This window comes from Nycticebus coucang, chromosome 3 (assembly GCF_027406575.1).
Source record: "Nycticebus coucang isolate mNycCou1 chromosome 3, mNycCou1.pri, whole genome shotgun sequence".
Taxonomy (NCBI): domain Eukaryota; kingdom Metazoa; phylum Chordata; class Mammalia; order Primates; family Lorisidae; genus Nycticebus; species Nycticebus coucang.
This window is the reverse complement of record NC_069782.1, coordinates 122740562-122759522: the sequence shown is the minus strand read 5'-3', so window position 1 is coordinate 122759522 and position 18961 is coordinate 122740562. Positions and strand designations below refer to the sequence as shown.

Genomic DNA, 18961 nt, shown 5'->3' with positions numbered 1-18961 from the left:
TGAAAGCTTACAGGCCCACATGAAGTCAGACGGAGCTTTATGACAGGCCATCTCTGAGAACCTCCTCCCTTCCCTAAACACCACCTGTCTAGTCCCTGCCACTGTCCGCTGCTCTACTTATGTTCTAGAGTTCTCCCTCCTCTTATTTCTCAAAGAAGCCCAGCTCATAGGCCCTCCTGGAGGCTGAGTCTCAACCCTCAGTCCATTCCGCCAGAGTCCTCCCTGGGTCCTGGGGAGAGAAGCTCTGACTCCAGGCCACAAATCTGTCACATTTTCCAAAACTTTGGCTTTAAGTTTTGCCTCTTTGGGGGTCAGGCTTGGTGGCTCACAATCCCAGCACTCTGGCAGGCCAAGGCAGGTGGATCACCTAAGCTCAGAAGTTTGAGACCAACCTGAGCAAGAGTGAGACCCCATCTCTACTAGAAAAATTAGCAGGCGTTGTGGCAGGCACCTGTAGTCTCAGTTACTTGTGTGGCTGAGACAAAAGGATCTCTGAGCCCAAGAGTTTGAGGTTGCTGTGAGTTGTGATGCCACAGCACTCTACCCCAGGGGACAGAGTGAGACTCTATCTTAAAAAATAAAAAAATAAAAAAAAGTTTTGCCACTTTCCAAGTATCTTAAAATTCTCAAATATTTATTCCTGATAATGAGGACAATGGCATTTCTCCATGGCACAGTAATTACAAAGTTTTTTTTAAAGGAGGTCTGGTCCTTTTACTATGCACTCCCTTACACCTTAACTTTCTCCTGCCTCTGTTTATTCAAGGTTATATCAATCAGCGTCAAATAGAAGACTCCAGGAAGCGCTAAGGATTGGGGAGTTAATCCTTTTCATGGCTTACTTCACAATTTTACAGGCTCATAATTTTGGACATATCACATCAAACCTACTTAAATGTCCTGCACACTGCATTTAAAATAACATTTGTGAAGCATTTCCTTTTGTTATAAAACTTGGAAAGGATTTTAAATAATTATGTTGTTGAAAATTCAGGTCATGAGCAACTTAAGATGGGCTTTGATTTCTTGGTAGTTATCATGTATACTCAGTACTTATTTCATAATGTAAAAGTCTACTTGTACATTCTTTTCAAATGAAAATTCATGAATACCAAAAACTTATATTTAATGACATAGACATTTGGTTTGGTTTTGTTCATAGACTTTTTAAAGAGCAATTTTAGGTTCACAGCAAAAGTACAGAGATTTCCCATATACCCCCTCCTCCTACTCCAGGGTACCTCACTGTCCACATCCTCCAACAGAGTGTAACATTTGCTACAATTAGCTCGGCGCCCATAGCTCAGTGGTTAGGGCGCCGGCCACATACACCAAGGCTGGTGGGTTTGAAACTGGGCTGGGCCTGCTAAACAACAATGACAACTGCAACAACAACAACAACAACAACAACAAAACAGCCAGGTATTGTAGCGGGCACCTGTAGTCCCAGCTACATGGGAGTCTGAGGGAAGAGACTCGCTTAAGCCCAAGAGTTTGAGGTCGCTGTGAGCTATGATGTTACTGCACTCTACCTAGGGCGACACAGTGAGACTCTGTCTCAAAAAAAAAATTGTTACAATTGATGAACTACATTGACACATTATTATCATTCGAAGTACGTAGTTTAAATTAGGGTTCATTCACTCTTATACATTCTAAGGGTTTGGACAATTGTATAAAGACATTGTAGTATCATACAAAGTAGTTTCACTGCCCTAAAAAATCCTGTGCTGTGTCTATTCATTCCTCTCTCCCCACTAACCCCTGGCATCCACTGATTTTTTTTTTTTTAACTGTCTCCATGGTTTTGGCTTTTCCAGAGTGTCATATAGTTGGAATCGTAAAGCCTTTTCAAATTGGCTTTGTTCACTTAATACATGCGTTTAAGGTTCTTCCCTGTCTTTTCATAGCTTAATAGTTCATTTATTTTTAGCATTGAATAATATTCCATTGTCTGCATACACCACAGTTTATCCATTCAGCTACTGAAGGACATCTTGGTTGTTTCCGAGTTTTGGCAATTGTCAGTAAAGTGGCTACATATATCTGTGTGCAAGTTTTTATACGGACATAGATTTCCAAATCATTAGAATATGTTTCATAGGCTTTGTCAACCTCAAACAGCAAGATTCAGAAAACATGATGAAGTGTAGAGTTACCTGCGAAACACAGATTCCAAAGAATGAAGTCAGTGTTTGGAAATGTAGAAGTTTTGGGTCATTTATACAGATAAAGTTTAGGAAAGCTTAAGGAAATTTCTTTTTCTTTCTTTCTTTGTTTTTTGTTTTGAGACAGAATATTGCTCTGCTGCTCTGGGGGATAGAGTGCAGTGGGGTCATCATAGCTCAGTACACCCACAAACTCCTGGGTTCAAGGGATCCTCCTGCGTCAGCCTGTCACATAGCTGGAACTACAGGGATGTGCCACCAGCCCCGCTAATTTTTCTATTTTGCTAAAGACAGAGTTGGGGGTAGGGTGTCTCACTATGTTGCTCAGGCTGGTTTTGAACTCCTGGGCTCGAGTGATTCTCCTACCTTCACCTCCCAAAGTGCAGGAATTGTAGGCATAAACCCCACCTCATCCCTGTGCCCAGCCAGAATTTCAACACCTTTTTACATAAGACTTAATACATAGTACATAATGATCTGATTGCTCAAGGTGGTCTTTCCCTTTTGAGAAAAATATACATGTATTAAACATTCCACCCTGAAGATGTCAGTTTTTTTTGCACTATCTGGTCTTGAGTTAAGTACAGGACAATAAAAGAGGCAGTTAGTCTATAAGAAAGGTCAGTGGTTAGAAGGAGAAAGGGGCACGGTGCCTGTGGCTCAAGTGGCTAAGGCACCAGTCCCATACACCTGAGCTGGTGGGTTCGAATCCAGCCCGAGCCCGCCAAACAACAATGATGGCTGCAACCAAAAATTAGCCGGGCATTGTGGCGGACGCCTGTAGTCCCAGCTACTCGGGAGGCTGAGGCAAGAGAATCTCTTGAGCCCAGGAGTTGGAGGTTGCTGTGAGCTGTGATGCCACAGCACTCTACCCAGGGCTGCAACTTGAAGCTCTGTCTCAAAAAAAAAAAAAAGGAGAGGGGGTCTAGTCTCTTGTCCCTCCTGATCATTTGTAGAACAAGAACAATGAGGAAGAATCTATAATTTAAGAAGCAGAAGTTGTAACTACACTCTATGTTACTCACATATCACAGTCACTTCTCTGTCGTGGCTTAAGGTGTTTGTAGGGTTACAACAACTATGAGATTTTATTTATCTCCACAACTTTTTGAAGGCTTTAAAATATTTCTAAGCCAATATTTAAAATTTTAATTTCACTTTTTAATTTTTTTTTTTTTTTTTGAGACAGAGCCTCACTATGTTGCCCTCAGTAGAGTGCTGTGGTGTCACGGCTCACAGCAACCTCAAACTCTTGGGCTTAAGTGATTCTCTCACCTCAGCCTCCCAAGTAGCTCGGACTAAAAATGGCGCCCAGCTATTTTTTTGTTGTTGTTGCAGTTGTCATTGTTATTTAGTAGGTCCAGGCCGGACTGGAACCCTCCAGCCTCGGTGTATGTGGCTAGCACCCTACTCACTGAGCTATGGGTGCCAAGCCGACTTTTTTTTTTTTTTGAGACAGTCTTATTCTGTTGCCCTTGGTAGAATGCCAAGGCGTCATAGCTCACAGCAACCTCAAACTCCTAGGCTCAAGTGATCCTCTTGCCTCAGTCTCCCAAGTAGCTGGGACTACAGATGCCCCCCACAATACCTGGCTATTTTTAAAGATGGAGTTTCACTCTTGCTCAGGCTGGTCTCAAACTCCTGAGCTCAGACAATCCACTGGCCTCGGCCTCTGAGAATGCTAGAATTACAGGTGCGAGCCACTGTACCCAGCCTCACTCTTTAACTTTTTAAGTTAAATTAATTTTAGATTTATAGAAAATGTGCTAAGAGCACAGAGTTCCTATATAGAATGGTGCCACCATCAAAACTAAGAAATTCACATTTATACCATACTATTAACTAACAACCGACTTTATTTGGATTTTGCCAGTTTTTCTACTAATCTCCTTTCTCTGCTCCTGGATCAGGACCCAATCTAGAATGCCACCTTGCACTTGCTCCTTAAGCCTCGTTAGTCTCCTTAAATCTGTGCGAGTTTCTGAGTCTTTCCTTGTTTCTGACCTTCATACTTTGTAGATTATTGGTCAAGTATTTTGCAGAATGTTCCTTAAATTTGGGTTTGTTTGGTGTTTTTGCATTATTAGACTAGGATTACAGATTTTGAAGAACACCATAAACAGGAAGTGCCTTTCTCTTTACATTAGTTTCATCATATATTAACTTCCTGTACTGCTCCCCCTTTGCCCTCTATAGGCAAAAATAGAAACCATTCACTGCAACTGTATCAGCCGCCTCCTAAACTGCAGTACTCACCAGTGACAAGGCTCTCTCTCACTGTACAAAGTAATTCCTGGTATCCCTAAAGTCAAAGGGATCAGATAATGAAACCCAAAAGACAGCAGAGCTTTATACCCAAGAAGAACCTGCCCTCACTGCTTCAGAGTCCATGGGGAGACAGAAGACCCCCCAAAAGGGGGTGAGTGGTACCTTTTTCTGTGTTCCTTAAGGAGTCTGAGTCATTAGAAGTCCCCTGTAGATTTCCTTATGTGGCAAAGAGGAAGTGTTAGGTAGTTAGTTAGAAATCCGACTCTCCTGGGGAAGGAGGACTAGGGCAGAGCCCCCAGGTCCCCACCTCCGTGCTGTGCACCTTAATTCTGTTTCAAGTGATTGCTCACACCTGGAAGGGAGGGACTTTCCTACCTATAAACCAATCAGAACTTTAGCATGTCAAATGTAAAAGGATGTAGAAGACACTCTAGCCCAGCGGTTCTCAACCTGTGGGTCACAACCCCTTTGTAACAATGAAAATACATCCTGCATATCAGATATTTACATTACGATTTGTAACAGTAGCAAAATTACAGTTATGAAGTAGCAACAAAAATAATTTTATGGTTGGGGGGTCACTACAGCATGAAGAACTGTATTAAAGGGTCATGTCATTAGGAGGCATTAGGAAGGTTGAGAACCACTGCTCTCGCCCCTGGGCCTAGCAACAGGTATAATAGAGTCTTGAAGGTGACCTAGAACAGCCTTTAAGCTAATTATCATGTCATTAACTTAAATCTACATTGTGGCCCATAGCCCCCAGTGGGCTCTCAGAGAGGCTTATGGGAGGTCTGTACTCACAGTAAGACTCTAGTTTAAAAAAAAAAAAAAAAAAAAGTCTAGTTCCAAGGTGACCTCTGAGCCACAGGGTAGGCCCAACCCAGGCAATATAAAAGAGAATCCCTGGCCACATTCAAAGACTTTTTCCTTGTCACCACAATGAGGGCCTGCCTGTTCGCTGTCTATGGCGAACTTACCTTGCTGTGTAAACTTTCTTACTCTGTAAACCTATCTTTCTCTTCCTCAATAAACTTTGTTTCTGGCCAGGTATGGTGGCTCATGCCTAGAATCCTAGCACTCTGGGAGGCTGAGGCGGGTAGATTGCTTCAGCTCAGGAGTTGGAGACCAACCTGAACAAGAGTGAGACACCATCTCTACTAAAAATGAAAAACTGTGGCAAGAGGGTTGCTTTAGCCAAGCGTTTGAGGCTGCTGTGAGCTATGACACAACAGCACTCCACCAACAGCAATAAAGTGAGACTCTATCTCAAAAAAAAAAAAAATGAATAAGGGTTCGGCACCTATAGTACAGTGGTTATGGCGCCAGCCAGGTGCACTGAGGGTGGTGGGTTCAAACTCGGCCCGGGCCAGCTAAACAAGTGACAACTGCAACAACAAAAATGGCCGGGCGTTGTGGAGGGTGCCTCCCAAGTCCCAGCTACTTGGGAGGCCGAGGCAAGAGAATCACTTAAGCCCAAGAGTTGGAGGTTGCTGTGAGCTGCAATGCTATGGCACTCTACCGAGGGTGAGATAGTAACACTCTGTTTTAAAAAAAAAAAAAAAAGAGTAAGTGAGTAAACTTTGTTTCACAGTTTCCATACTTTGGTGTGTCTGGTCATTTTTTCCAACAACAGTACGCTAAGAACCAAGGACACAGCTGCCTGAAACCAAGACCTTTTAGGATGCGGGCAGCTGCCCTGAAACCTGACAGGAGTAGTGGGGAGTAGAAGGAAATGGAAGAACAATTCTTAGAGACAATTTTCAAAAAGCCAGCAAAATTTTACATTTTTCTCAGCAAAAACCATACCAACCAGGAAGGAAGCAAACAAAAGGAGCAAATATATAATTAAAAGGGGTTTCAGTTGGCAAAAAAAAAATTCCCAGAGGGCGGCACCTGTGGCTCAAGGAGTAGGGTGCCGGTCCCATATGCTGGAGGTGGCGGGTTCAAACCCAGCCCCGGCCAAAAAAAAAAAAAAAAAATTCCCAGAAAAACCAAAAACGCCTCTTAAAAAAAAAAAATGTGCAGTTAACATTTTTTAATTAAATTGACTTCTAACCATAGCGCTCTTTAAAAAACTCCTTTGAAATCTCCTATTATCAGATTTTGGTCAGAACACAAAGCTGATTCCTGACTTTTGACTTGTTTTTTTAAACCAATGGTACCCTCCCAAGTGACTCATCCAAACCAAGAAGCTCCTCCGCCCTGCGTAGGGATGATGCAGAGACTTCTCCCCCATAAGACAATCTGTCTATAATCGGGGGCCATGGACCTGCTCCTGCAGGCTCTGATAATTCAGGGAAATCAGGGGATTCAAGATTTTCAGGGATGTTCACCACATATCAGAATCCCAATCCTTAAGCAGAGCCTTGACCTTATCAGAGCAGACCTATGTGGATTGTAGTTCAATCTTCTTTGGAGCTGGTCTTCTTTTCTGAGTTCAGGTGCTGGCCCTGAGCTCACCCGCCCTCTTGCTGCAGGAGAGGAGGCCCTTTGGCTTTTATCCTGAGGTTTGTATTACTGATGAATCACCTTCTGCCTTTTGTTACTTTTCCGAGTGTCAACACTCAGGAAAGCAATAGCCCCCAAATCTAAATCTTTAGTTTCTATCTTCTCCAAATATTTCATCTGCTTGACACATCACACAAGCTATTGCATTCCCTTCCATGGGATATCAGCCCAGTTCACAGTGCTGTGGATTACCAAGTGATGGGATTAGCGAGGTTTTTGTTGCCAGCTGTGTGGTGGGTGATCAAGCCCTGAATTCCATCTTAGAATCTAATTTCTTTTTTTTAAGACAGGCCTCACATTGTCAGCCTGGGTTTGAGTGCAGTGTTATTAACATAGCTCACAGCAACCTCAATCTCTTGGGTTCAAGTGATCCTCCTGCCTCAGTCTCCTAAGTAGCTGAGACTGTAGGTGTCCACCACCTGGCTAGTTTTTCTATTTTTAGTAGAGATGGGGGCTCACTCTTGCACAGGCTGGTCTCAAACTCCAAAGCTGATCTACTCACATTTACAATATATCCATATTTGGGGGATAAAACAGGAAGTATTCACATATGTGGGTGTATTGAAGAAGAAAATTAAGTCTTTATTCCCTTGTTAGGAAATAAACAGATGATGCCTGAAACTGGAAAATAAGAAGTATGTTATTTAGAGATATGGAGATAAATAACCAAAATAATCAGATGAAAGAATTGCAAGTGGGGACCTTTGGGAATAAAGAGGCTGTTAGGAGGATGGCGAAGTGAGAAGAGGTGAACTGTTTGCTAACTTTGTGACAAGTCTAGCAGGGTTTCTTGATTCTTTTTTTTTTTTAATTGTGACAGAGTCTCACTTTGTCACCCTTGTTAAGTGCCAGAGCCTCACAGCTCACAACAACCTCAAACTCTTGGGCTTAAGCGATTCTCTTGCCTCAGCCTCCTTAGTAGGTGGAACTACAGGCGCCTGCCACAATGCCCGGCTATTTTTGTTTGTTAGTTTGTTTTTTTAGCAGGTCTGGGCCGGATTCGAACCCACCAGCCCCAATCATGTGGCTGATGCCCTAATCACTGAACTACGGACAACCAGCCGGTTTCTTGATTCTTTAAAATAAATGCAAGAGTGACTTTTATACAAGAAATAATGTCAAATTCACAAATTCTTCCAACGAATAGAAACCAAGAGTATGCTCAACTCCTTTTATGATGCTAGTATAACTTCTATGCCAAGGCAGACAGGAACAAAATGAGAAAGGGAAACTGCAGATCAGTCGTATTCATAATCATAGATGCAAAATTCATAAATAATATGTAAAGATATTAGCAGTCCAATTTTAGCAATATGAAAGTATAAGATATGGCAGCTAAGTTGCATTTATCTCAGGAATGCCAGGTTAGTTTAACATTAGAAAATAAATATAACTTACTACATTAAGCATAAAAATCATCTGATCATCTTTAAAAAGTAAACCATTTAAAAGGCAACTTCAGTCATTATAAAAAGTCTGAAAGCCAGGCATGGTGGCATATGCCAGTAGTCCCGGTTACATGGGAGGCTAAGGTGGGAGGATCACTTGAGCTCAGGATATCAAGATTATAGTGCACTAAGATTGAGCCTGTGAATAGCTACTACACTCTAACCTGGGCAACATAGCAAGATCCTATCTCAAAAAAAAAAAAGACTAGCAAGCCAGGAATAAGGAGACGTCCTTTAATTCTAAAAAAGGCTAATTATGACAAATCTATAGCAAACATCATACTTAATGGTGAAGTATGGAAATCTTTCCCCTTGAAAAAGATAAAGATGTCTGTTATTACCACCCCTAGTCAATATTATAATGAAAGGTCTAATCAACATAGCAATAAAAAGAAAAATAAAGTAAGCACAAGGATTAGAAAGGAAGGAACACTCCAGGAGTTATTTGCAGATTATATAGTTGTAATGGTGGAAAATCCATGAGGATTTATTGCTGATTACACTCTCACCAGCAGTGTATGAGACTTCCTGCGGTTCCACATTCTTGTCACACTTAGCACTGTTAGATTTTTGCATATTTGCCTATCTGGAGAGTATATAATAGTATCACATTGGAGTTTTAATTTGCATTCTTCTAATTACCAATGGGGTTGAGTACCTTTTCATATTTACATCTCCTAATTTGTGAAGTACCTATTGAAATCTTTTACCTATTTTTCTATCAAGTTCTCTGTTTTTCTTACTAATTTGCTGGAGCTATTTATGTAGTCTGAATATTAGTCCTTTGTAGGTGATTGTGTTCTTTGTGCTGTGATTTTAACATAATTGAACTTATCAATATTTCTTTTATGTTAGGACATTTTTTCTTTTCTTTTCTTTTTTTTTCTTTTGAGACAGAGCCTCAAGCTGTCACCCTGGGTAGAGTGCTGTGGTGTCACAGCTCACAGCAACCTCCAACTCCTGGGCGCAAGCTAGTCTCCCGCCTCCTCCTCTCAAGTAGCTGGGGCTACAGGCGCCTGCCACAATGCCCGGCTATTTTTTGGTTGCAGCGGTCATTGTTGTTTGGCAGGCCCGGGCTGGATTCGAACCCGCCAGCTCAGGTGTATGTGCCTGGCGCCTTAGCCACTTGAGCCACAGGCGCCGAGCCAGGACATTTTTTTCATATTATGAAAATTGTTCCTATCCTGAGGTTATATAGATATTCTTCTACATTAACTTCTAGAAACATATATATATATATATATATATATATATATATATTATGTTTGTTGTTGTTCATTTGTTTAGAGATTAGATCTTGCTATGTTGGCTGGGTATGGTGGCTTAACCTGTAATCCTAGCACTCTGGGGGGCCGAGGCAAGTGGACTGCCTCAGCTCATGAGTTCGAGACCAGCCTGCCAGAGCGAGACCCCATCTCTAAAAATAGTTGGGCATTGTGGTGGGTGCCTATAGTCCTAGCTACCTGGGAGGCTGAGGCAAGAGAATCATTTGAGCCCAAGAATCTGAGGTTGGTGTGAGCTGTGATGCCATGGCATTTTACCAGGGGCGATAAAGTGAGACTCTGTCTCAAAAATAAATAAATACATAATAATAAAAACTGATCTTGCTATGTTGCCCAGGCTGGATTCAATCTCCCAGCCTGAAGTGATCCTCCTACCTCAGCCTCTCGAGTAGCTGGCACTATAGACACATTGCAACTGTGTCCAGCTGGAAACAACATTGTTGTCTTATCTTGCTTATTTAGATTTATACTTTACCTGTAGTTGATTATGTATCATGTAAGGGTGGAAGTCATTTTTTGTCATTGTTTCCCACATGAACAGGTAAAATGCAAATAAAAATCCCAATGAGATACTATTATATACTTGCCAGATTATATAATAGTAGGGCGTTGTGGCGGGCGCCTGTAATCTCAGCCACCTTTCTGTAGTCCTGTTTTGGACTGTTAGTTTCTCAGGTCAGCTTCTTTCAAAGTCTGCATTTAGGCAGCTGATTAAACCAAGTCTCTCCCGCTTCCTTTGTTACCTATGCAGGTCAGAGGAGAGGACCGATTTCTGTGGAAAGCATTTAATTTTCCCCAGAACTTGGGACTCACTGAACGACCTGGGTGGGTGTGTTTGAGCATGCAAAGTTTATAACAGACAAAAAAATGTATATGACCATTCAAAGGTCATAACTGGCTGGGCACAGTGGCTCACACCTGTCATCCCAGCACTTCAGGAGGCCAAGGCAGGAGGACTGCAGTACTGCATAGACTCCGGGAGTCTGGGTATCAGACTTGAGGCTAGGAGTTTGAGACCAGCTTGGGCACAATAGCAAGACCCCAACTCTACAAAAAATTTAAAAAGTAGCCAGGCATGGTGGTACATACCTGTAGTCCCAGCTGCTTGAGAGGCTGAGGAAGAAGGATTGCTTGAGCCCAGGAGTTTGAGGTTACAATGAACTATGAGCAGACGATGATGGACTCCAGCCGGACAGAATGAGATATAATCTCTAAAATAAATAAATGAATACATAAATGTCATAACCAAGCAAACCTAAACTATTTGGGGGGGGGGGGTGTAACAAAAGCTATAAACAAAAGCAAGGAGATCAGTATAATAAAAGAATAGTGGCTACCTCTGAGGAGAAAGTAGTAGATACAAGGCACATCTCGGGGGCTTCTGAAGTATGGTAATGATCTCTGTCTCCATGTGGATGCTGGTTAAACTTCCACATTTATGTTGTATGCATTTTTTTTCTGTAAATGTATGTTACAGTCAAAAGGAAAAATAAAAAGCACCCAAATAAAATAATGCTGTCTATATTCCACAAAACCCTCTGTGTCTCTGCTAAATATGATAATGTATATAGCATTGAGTAACAGGCTCTTTATGTAACTCTTTGAGAAACTCTCTGAGACATCCTCGTAGGTTAAACTATATGTTGTCATTGTACTTGAAGTATTTATTTACCAAGAGATCTTTTTGGTTGTATGTTCAGAAGCAAAAAGGAGCTCTGTTTCTTCACCCTAAGCTTTAGACTTTTCTTTTTTTTTTGCAGTTTTTGGCCAGGGCTGAATTTGAACCCACTACCTCCGACATATGGGGCCAGCGCCCTACTCCTTTGAGCCACAGGCACCGCCCGCAGACTTTTCTTTTAAAAAACAAAGAGAACCTGATTGTAAGTGGACTTGTATTAACAGTAATGCTAGGAAATCAAGAATAAACACCAACTTCTGGTGTGTATTTGAGTAAATTACTGTGTGCTCTGCCAGGCCCAATGCTAAGACCTTTCTTTTATCACAACATCTCCATTTTTACAGAAGAGGAACTGAGGAAGAGAGGAGTTAAGAAACTTGCCAAAGCCATGTAGGTCAAAATGGTGAAGCAAAGACTCACTCTCAGTTCTGGCTGATTAAGGCTTCCCTCCCGAAATGCGAAATGCGTGCTTTGGCACAGAAGATGCTATGCGCAGCGGTAGGTCCAGACAGTGGAGAGGCACTTCTCCATTTTCACTAAAGACTGTTGGAAACTTTTGATGGATCAGGAAAATGTAGGAGCCCAGCTCTCACCTCTGAAGAATTTGTGAAGAAATTCTGTGGGATCAGCTCCAAATTTGTAAAGACCTAGATCTGTCATCAGATTGGGTTTACTTGCAATAAACTCGGTTATTCCTTTTCTACTCTAGGAGGCGCCTTTTAACTGCTTTTCAAAAGATGAATATAGGGTGGCTGGGTGGGTGTGTTCAAAAGCAAGAGGAGAAACGGCAAAAGTAAAATGGGGAAAAAAATAATAACCCGACTAAGTAAAGTTTTAAATCTCCATGAAACTCAGAGAGGAATGAAAGAGGTGGCAGACCATCAATTAATCCGGTTTCACGAATTATTTCTAAAAGGCGGCAATATTTTAGTAGTTTCCTGACCTGCCCACATGCCTTAGCTCCAAAGCCAAGTTAGTTTCAGTTGTTGCTCCTAACTAATTTTTAGTTGAGGTTTTGTCCTTTTCACTTCCACATTTCTCGGATTCATAATCGGCGCCTGCGGTACTGCGTAGACTCCGGGAGTCTGGGTATCAGTTTACACGCAGCCTTCAGTAAATATCTGTCAGAGGCCCACCCCTTCGCCTTTCCCCCTTCCCTCTTCCCGGGACTGGGAGAGAAATTCCCTCCCAGGGCGGTGCGGCCCGGAGCTCAGCGCCCGTGTCGTCTGAACCTCGTGTGCTGAAACTTGCTTTCTGAAAATTTAAGAACCATGCTGCGAGTGATTGTGGAATCTGCCAGTAACATCCCTCACAAGAAATTTGGAAAGCCGGATCCTATTGTTTCTGTTATTTTTAAGGGTAAGGAAAAGTTTCCTTTTCTTTCTGTAGTCCTGTTTTGGACTGTTCGTATCTCAGGTCAGCTTCGTTCAAAGTCTGTATTTAGGCAGCTGATTAAGCCAAGTCTCACCTGCTTCCTTTGTCACCTGTGCAGGTCAGCAGAGAGGACCGATTTCTGTGGAAAGCATTTAATTTTCCCCAGGACTTGGGACTCATGGAACGACCTGACACTTTAGGTCTACCAATGTGATTTCTCTATGCCCCAGGGGGAAAGCCTATGTCTCCTAATTCTCAAATTTCCAGTGTCAGAAAGGTCTGTACTGGTTCAAAGTAAGAGTATCAGTAGTCTTATGTGCATTTTTGTTTTCTCAGCTTGTGGGAAATGGGTAAAGTTTAAAAAAAAAAAAGAGCAATTAAATTGTTGGAGGCACTTTTACACCATTCAGCAGGCTGAATCGTCATTGAGCTTCTGGGAGGTGGGGTGAGGTTAATACTTGGAATCACTTTGTCTTCATGTTATCTTGTGCCGCTTTGTAATTATTCTTCATGTTTAGACAGTTGGTGTGGTATATTTTTCTGTGTATGCTCAGCAGCTTTTTTTTTTTAATTTTTATTTATTTTTTGCAGTTTTTTTTTTAATTTTTATTTTATTTTATTTTATTTTTTGAGACAGAGCCTCAAGCTGTTGCCCTGGGTAGAGTACCGTGGCATCACAGCTCACAGCAACCTCCAACTCCTGGGCTCAAGGCGATTCTCCTGCCTCAGCCTCCCAAGTAGCTGGGACTACAGGCGCCCCAACACCCAGCTATTTTTTGGTTGCAGCCGTCATTGTTGTTTGGTGGGCCCAGGCTGGATTCAAACCCACCAGCTCAGGTGTATGTGGCTGGCGCCTTAGCAGCTTGAGCCACAGGCGCTGAGCCTATTTTTTGCAGTTTTTTTTTTTTTTGGCCGGGACTGGATTTGAACCCACCACCTCCAGCATATGGGGCCCGCGCTCTACCCCTTTGAGCCACAGGCTCTGCCCTGTTCAGCAGCTTTTAAAGTGCTCTTAGAGGACAGAGTCGTACAGGGAGTCTGAATTTTGGACATCTAGTTCTGTCTTGCTGAATTATCTTGGGCAAGTGACTTCATTTCTCTGGGATCTCAGTTTTCTTTTCTGCAAAATGAGTGATGAGGATTTAGACTAGATCATTTTAAAAGGCTTTTAGTAATCTCAAACAGTTATTTTTCTATGACATTTGATTGTGATTGCAGGGGAGGGGACAGGAATGCTTCCTGAAATGGCCCACTTCATTGTAAGTGGTTCAGTTTGGGTTGGAATGGTGTGGCTAAGTCTGAGTGCAGGAGCTGTATTCATTTTCTGTTTGCCTATCATCACTGATAAAACTGCCAGCTCACTTTGTGGCAGGAGGGATGGCAGACAGATTGGGAGCCTTGATAGGCACATGTTTCCTGACCACGCCTTGGTAAATTTCTCACTTCCTCCAGGAGTCTGACCAGTTCCTGAGTAACCTAATACTTTTCTCCTTTCTTTTGCCCATTTTTTCCTCTCTATTTCTCTACTCGAATCTTTCCCTCTGAGGATGAGCAAGAAAAGGAAAACAATGAAACTCAAAGCTACCAAATGGTTATTTAGTTTTTAAAAAAAGATCTGGAGGGCAAAAATTGTATTCTTTTTTATTTTTCTGAGACAGAGTCTCACTCTGTTGGTCTCAGTAGAGTGCTTTGGCATCATCATAGCTTGCAACAATCTCAAACTCTCGGGCTCAAGTGATCCTTTTCCCTTAGCCTCCTGAATAACCGAGACTACAGGCATGAGCCACTATGCCCAGCTAGTTTTTTTCTATTTTTAGTAGAGATGGGATCTTGCTCTTGCTCAGGCTGGTCTTGAACTCCTGAACTCAAGCAATCCATCTGCCTTGGCCTCCCAGAGTGCTAAGATTATCAGTACCACCACACCCAGCCTTAAAGTTATATTCTTAAAGGACAATGTGGTTTGGAAATCTTTCTAGTGAATATCATAGTCATGTTATGTCAGAGTTCATTTTCTTTTTTATGGTAGGTTTTTAAAATCTTTTTATTCTTGAAGGAGTTACATAATAGGGACATAACATAAAGAGTCTGCATCTTCAACATTGACATGTAAATACACATAAAAATATATTGGGATCAGTCTGGTGATGTCATTATTTGAGGCAAGTCATATAGATAATAAAGGAATTAGAATCAACATCATATTGAAATCTGACTCGTTATTTGTTCGGAGTGTGAATGCACTGATCAAAAATTTTAAATGACTGAAAATACGTCTGAGGCTATGAATGCAAATACAATCAATTGAAAGTGGAAAATTTAAATTGGCAAATACAGTCTATCCAAACAATTGCATTTACTAGGTTATTTAACTTCAGTCTCTTTTCTGGTCCCCTTTGGTTATACAAATTGAATGGCAAAGTCATTCATTGATCCATCTAACAAGCAATTTGATGGAAGAAGGAACATTGAATGCCGAGTAGGACTATCTATGCTGTAGCTGATATTAACTCCATATCTGATGACATTGGCTAACCCAGATTTAACCACCTGGGTCTCACATTTCTTAGCTGTGGAATGATGGGAACTGGTTCTTCTAGGCTCCTTCTGGCTTTACGATTCTACAATTTTCTAGTTGAAGGTATTAAATATCTGTTCTCAGCAAGATATGAAATGCATTACTTATGTGCTAGTGGGATAGAGCAATGAATATGGCATTTTTCTTGCTTTCAGTCTATCCCAGTGGCTCACAACACTGTGATGGCAAAACCTTTCCACTCTGTGTGCATGCATGGATGTGTATGTGGGTGTTTCCTTTCCTTTGCTTTTAAAGATGGTTTTGCTAGATATTTGCCATAGCCTTATTTTCCCTGTGACTCATCCCCCTTGCTTCTGTGTCAAATCTCATGACAAGGTTGATTGTAAGGAAATTTGTTTGCACACATTAATATTGGTGTGTCTTTTTTTTATTTTTGAGATGGGATCTCAAGCTGTGGCTCTGGGTAGAGTGCCATGGCATCATCACAGCTCACAGCAACCTCCAACTCTTGAGCTCAAGCGATCCTCTTGTCTCAGTTTTTCTATTTTTAGTAAAGACAGGGTCTCACTTTTGCTCAGGCTCGTCTCGTCCTGAGCTCAAGCAGTTCACTTGCCTTGGCCTCCCGGAGGGCTAGGGTTATAGGCATGAGCCACTGCACCTGACCAATTGTTGTGTCATTCTAATGTGGCAACAATACTTTCAAATAAAACATTCATCTCCTGGGGGACAGAATTGTTGCCACCCTAGCAATTCTCTCATCCAGTTCTTAGAGTATCATCTGTCCCCATCAGCCAAAATTTTCTCTCATTTCTGGTCTTTCACAGATCTTTTCCTTGAGGAAGAGCTGTTAATTGACCATCAACTAATTATCATGTTATTACTTATTTTTCCAGATTCCTGTTATTTCATTTGGACATGTTTTGGGGGTGCAAACCTGGATATTTCTAGAGCCATTCTCCAATTAGCATGTCAAACTTTGTAGCCTTAGGCAAACCACTTAACTTGTATGAGAACCCCTTTTTTTTCCTTTTGAAAAATAGGACTGTAATGGCTTATCTGAAAGGAAGTAAATCTCTAGAGATTCCTAATGGTTGTGACTTATCCAATAGATACTTGCCTATTTTTAGTAAGAGCTACTTTGCTATTTGGAATTTCACAGTTGATTTTTTTTTTTTTTTCAGTTGGGGGCATTAACACCAAGGATTTTTTTTAAAAATAATCTTTTGAATAGGTACCAAAACTATGAGATTCCATTTAAGAATGAGGAAGTAAGATGGGAGAAAAATCTCATGCCCCTTGTTCACTGTGGTCTGTTGAGGCACCTTTGAGTTGCCCACACAGAGCCTTGGCTCACCTCTTGGGCTTCACAGGACTGGTCAAGAAGGTTCCTACTACCCTGTTTCCCCGAAAATAAGACAGTGTCTTATTTTAAGGTGTGCTCCCAAAGATGCGCTAGGTCTTATTTTCAGGGGACATCTTATTTTCCTGTAAGTAGGTCTTATTTTCGGAGGATGTCTTATTTTCGGGGAAACAGGGTAGTTCAACAATGATACCATGTGGGTACTCCCATAAAACCACTGTACTATATTAACAAAATGATCAGGAAAGCAAAAGCGCTTAATCTACTGAGTTATCCCTATCACTTCCAGAAGAACAGGGCTTGGAGATTCACTGCTTAATGAAAGTGGCCCCACCTTATTGAAGCCTGGGAACTCTCAAAGGTACACTCCCCAAGGAGGCTCTCAGGCAATTATAAAGCTACAGTTGCCTTTTAGAAGTTAATTAACATGTCTTAGTTTTTTGTTTTTCTTTTCCTCCTTCACAACATATCTTACCTGCATACCTTCAGCCTGGCTGCTGGTATTTGTCTAGCTAGAGTTTCTTTTCTGATAACTGGTGAGTTTTTTCATTCCCCTAGACCAGCCTCTGGGTTGCATTGTGACCCTTAAGAACTGTATTAAGGGGCCATGGCATTAGGAAGGTTGAGAACCACTGCCCTAGACTTTGGCCTTGTAAAGAAGATGTGGGATTTTTTATATCCTCTGTAACACCTAGCATTTTGCTGATGTTGAATATACACTTTAAATGTTGACCATGAAAGCAAAGACCTGGCAGGAGAGTTGAGACATCTTGGTGTAATAAAGCCATTGATTTCTAGTCCTGAAGGGGGCAATGGGAAGTCAGCCAGTCTCTCTTCTTTCAGGCAGAATTGCACTCAGTATTCTCTCAGGTGTGTGTGGATAAGCAAAGAACTGCTCCACACATTCCTGAATGCTGAGCACAACCAGTTCCTAGCACCTGCTACTCAGAGGCAAATCACTCGCTTAGACTTCATTCATTCTTGTTCTTGGCAAAGAAAACGTGAAGCTGCCAGTTATGTCGAGAATTCATATGTGAAACCTCCAGTGATCTATAACACACATACTTAGAATGCCAAGATAGGGCACTGGCCACCTTACCCACTGTGTAATTTCTGTTGAACAGCTGTTCTATTGAACTGTTGCAGAAGACAAGGCCCAACAGAGAGAAAGAGCACCCAAACACCACGTTTATAAGAGGAAGGGCTTTATTCACCAGCCAGGAGCTTACAGCATAGAAGAATTTCAAATGGCCGCGCTCCCCGACTGCCTTGGTCTTTCCCTTTTTATTGACAATCAAAAAGTTCCACCCCGCAGGTACCCTTCTCATTGGCCAGTTTGAATCAAGCGGGAGATGCTATTCCCACCCCTATAGAACTACAGGATTTCACAGAACTTGGAAATTTCCAAGTTTCAGGAAGTTACGTTTACAGATTCCCAAGAGCTGAGTCACTGTGGAGAGGACCCTGCATGTGTATCCTTGAGAAGACCTGTTCTAGACCTCACCCTTCTTGGGTATCCTCTTTCAGAACGGCGCTATGGCTTGGGCATGTCTGGGTACAGTTCTCATTCAGAAGTATCTGTGCACATCTGGCACCTTAAGCTTTTCAGCTAAGTTCTTATTGGGCAGTGGGCTGCAAAGGTATTGGCCTTTAGGGCCAAGGATGCCTGGATGAGAATCCAGATCACTATCCCTTTCTTCTTTTTTTTTCTGTAGAGACAGAGTCTCACTGTACTGTCCTTGGGTAGAGTGCTGTGGCATCACACGGCTCACAGCAACCTCTAACTCCTGGGCTTACGCGATTCTCTTGCCTCAGCCTCCCGAGCAGCTGGGACTACAGGCACCCGCCACAACGCCCGGCTATTTTTTTGTTGCAGTTTGGCCGGGGCTGGGTTTGAACCCGCCACCCTTGGCATATGGGGCCGGCGCCCTACTCCCTGAACCATAGGCGCCGCCCTATCCCTTTCTTCTTAATGCTCATGAGCAAATAAACTCTTTAGTTTCAGTGTTCTTTTTTTTTTTTTTTCTTTTTGAGACAGAGTCTCACTCTGTTGCCCTGGGGTTGAGTACCATGGTGTCATCATAACTCAGAGCAACCTCAGACTCTTGGGTATCTGGGACTACAGGTGCCTGCCATAATGCCAGGCTAATCTTTCTACTTTCAGTAGACGTGGGGTCTTGATCTTGCTTGCACTGGTCTCTATCTCCTGAGCTCTCAAACAACTAGCCTGTCTTTGCCTCCCAGAGTACAAGGATTATATACGTGAGCCAATGAGCCCAGCCAGCTTCAGTGTTCTAAATTATACCTCCTACTTTGCAGGGATATTTGAGGATTA

The 18961-nt window shown here is 42.2% G+C and overlaps 1 protein-coding gene across 2 annotated transcripts in view; it reads left to right on the top strand.

The window, feature by feature from the left end:
• Positions 1-12451: 12451 nt before the first annotated feature.
• Positions 12452-18961, top strand: part of MYOF (myoferlin) — a 166125-nt gene continuing 159615 nt past the window's right edge. The window contains exon 1 of one of the 2 annotated variants that reach the window (XM_053582730.1): positions 12452-12715. In XM_053582730.1, coding sequence (XP_053438705.1) covers positions 12628-12715 — 88 coding nt within the window. In that variant the 5' untranslated portion in view covers positions 12452-12627. The remainder of the gene's footprint in view (positions 12716-18961) is intronic. The other variant, XM_053582731.1, reaches the window with a different exon arrangement.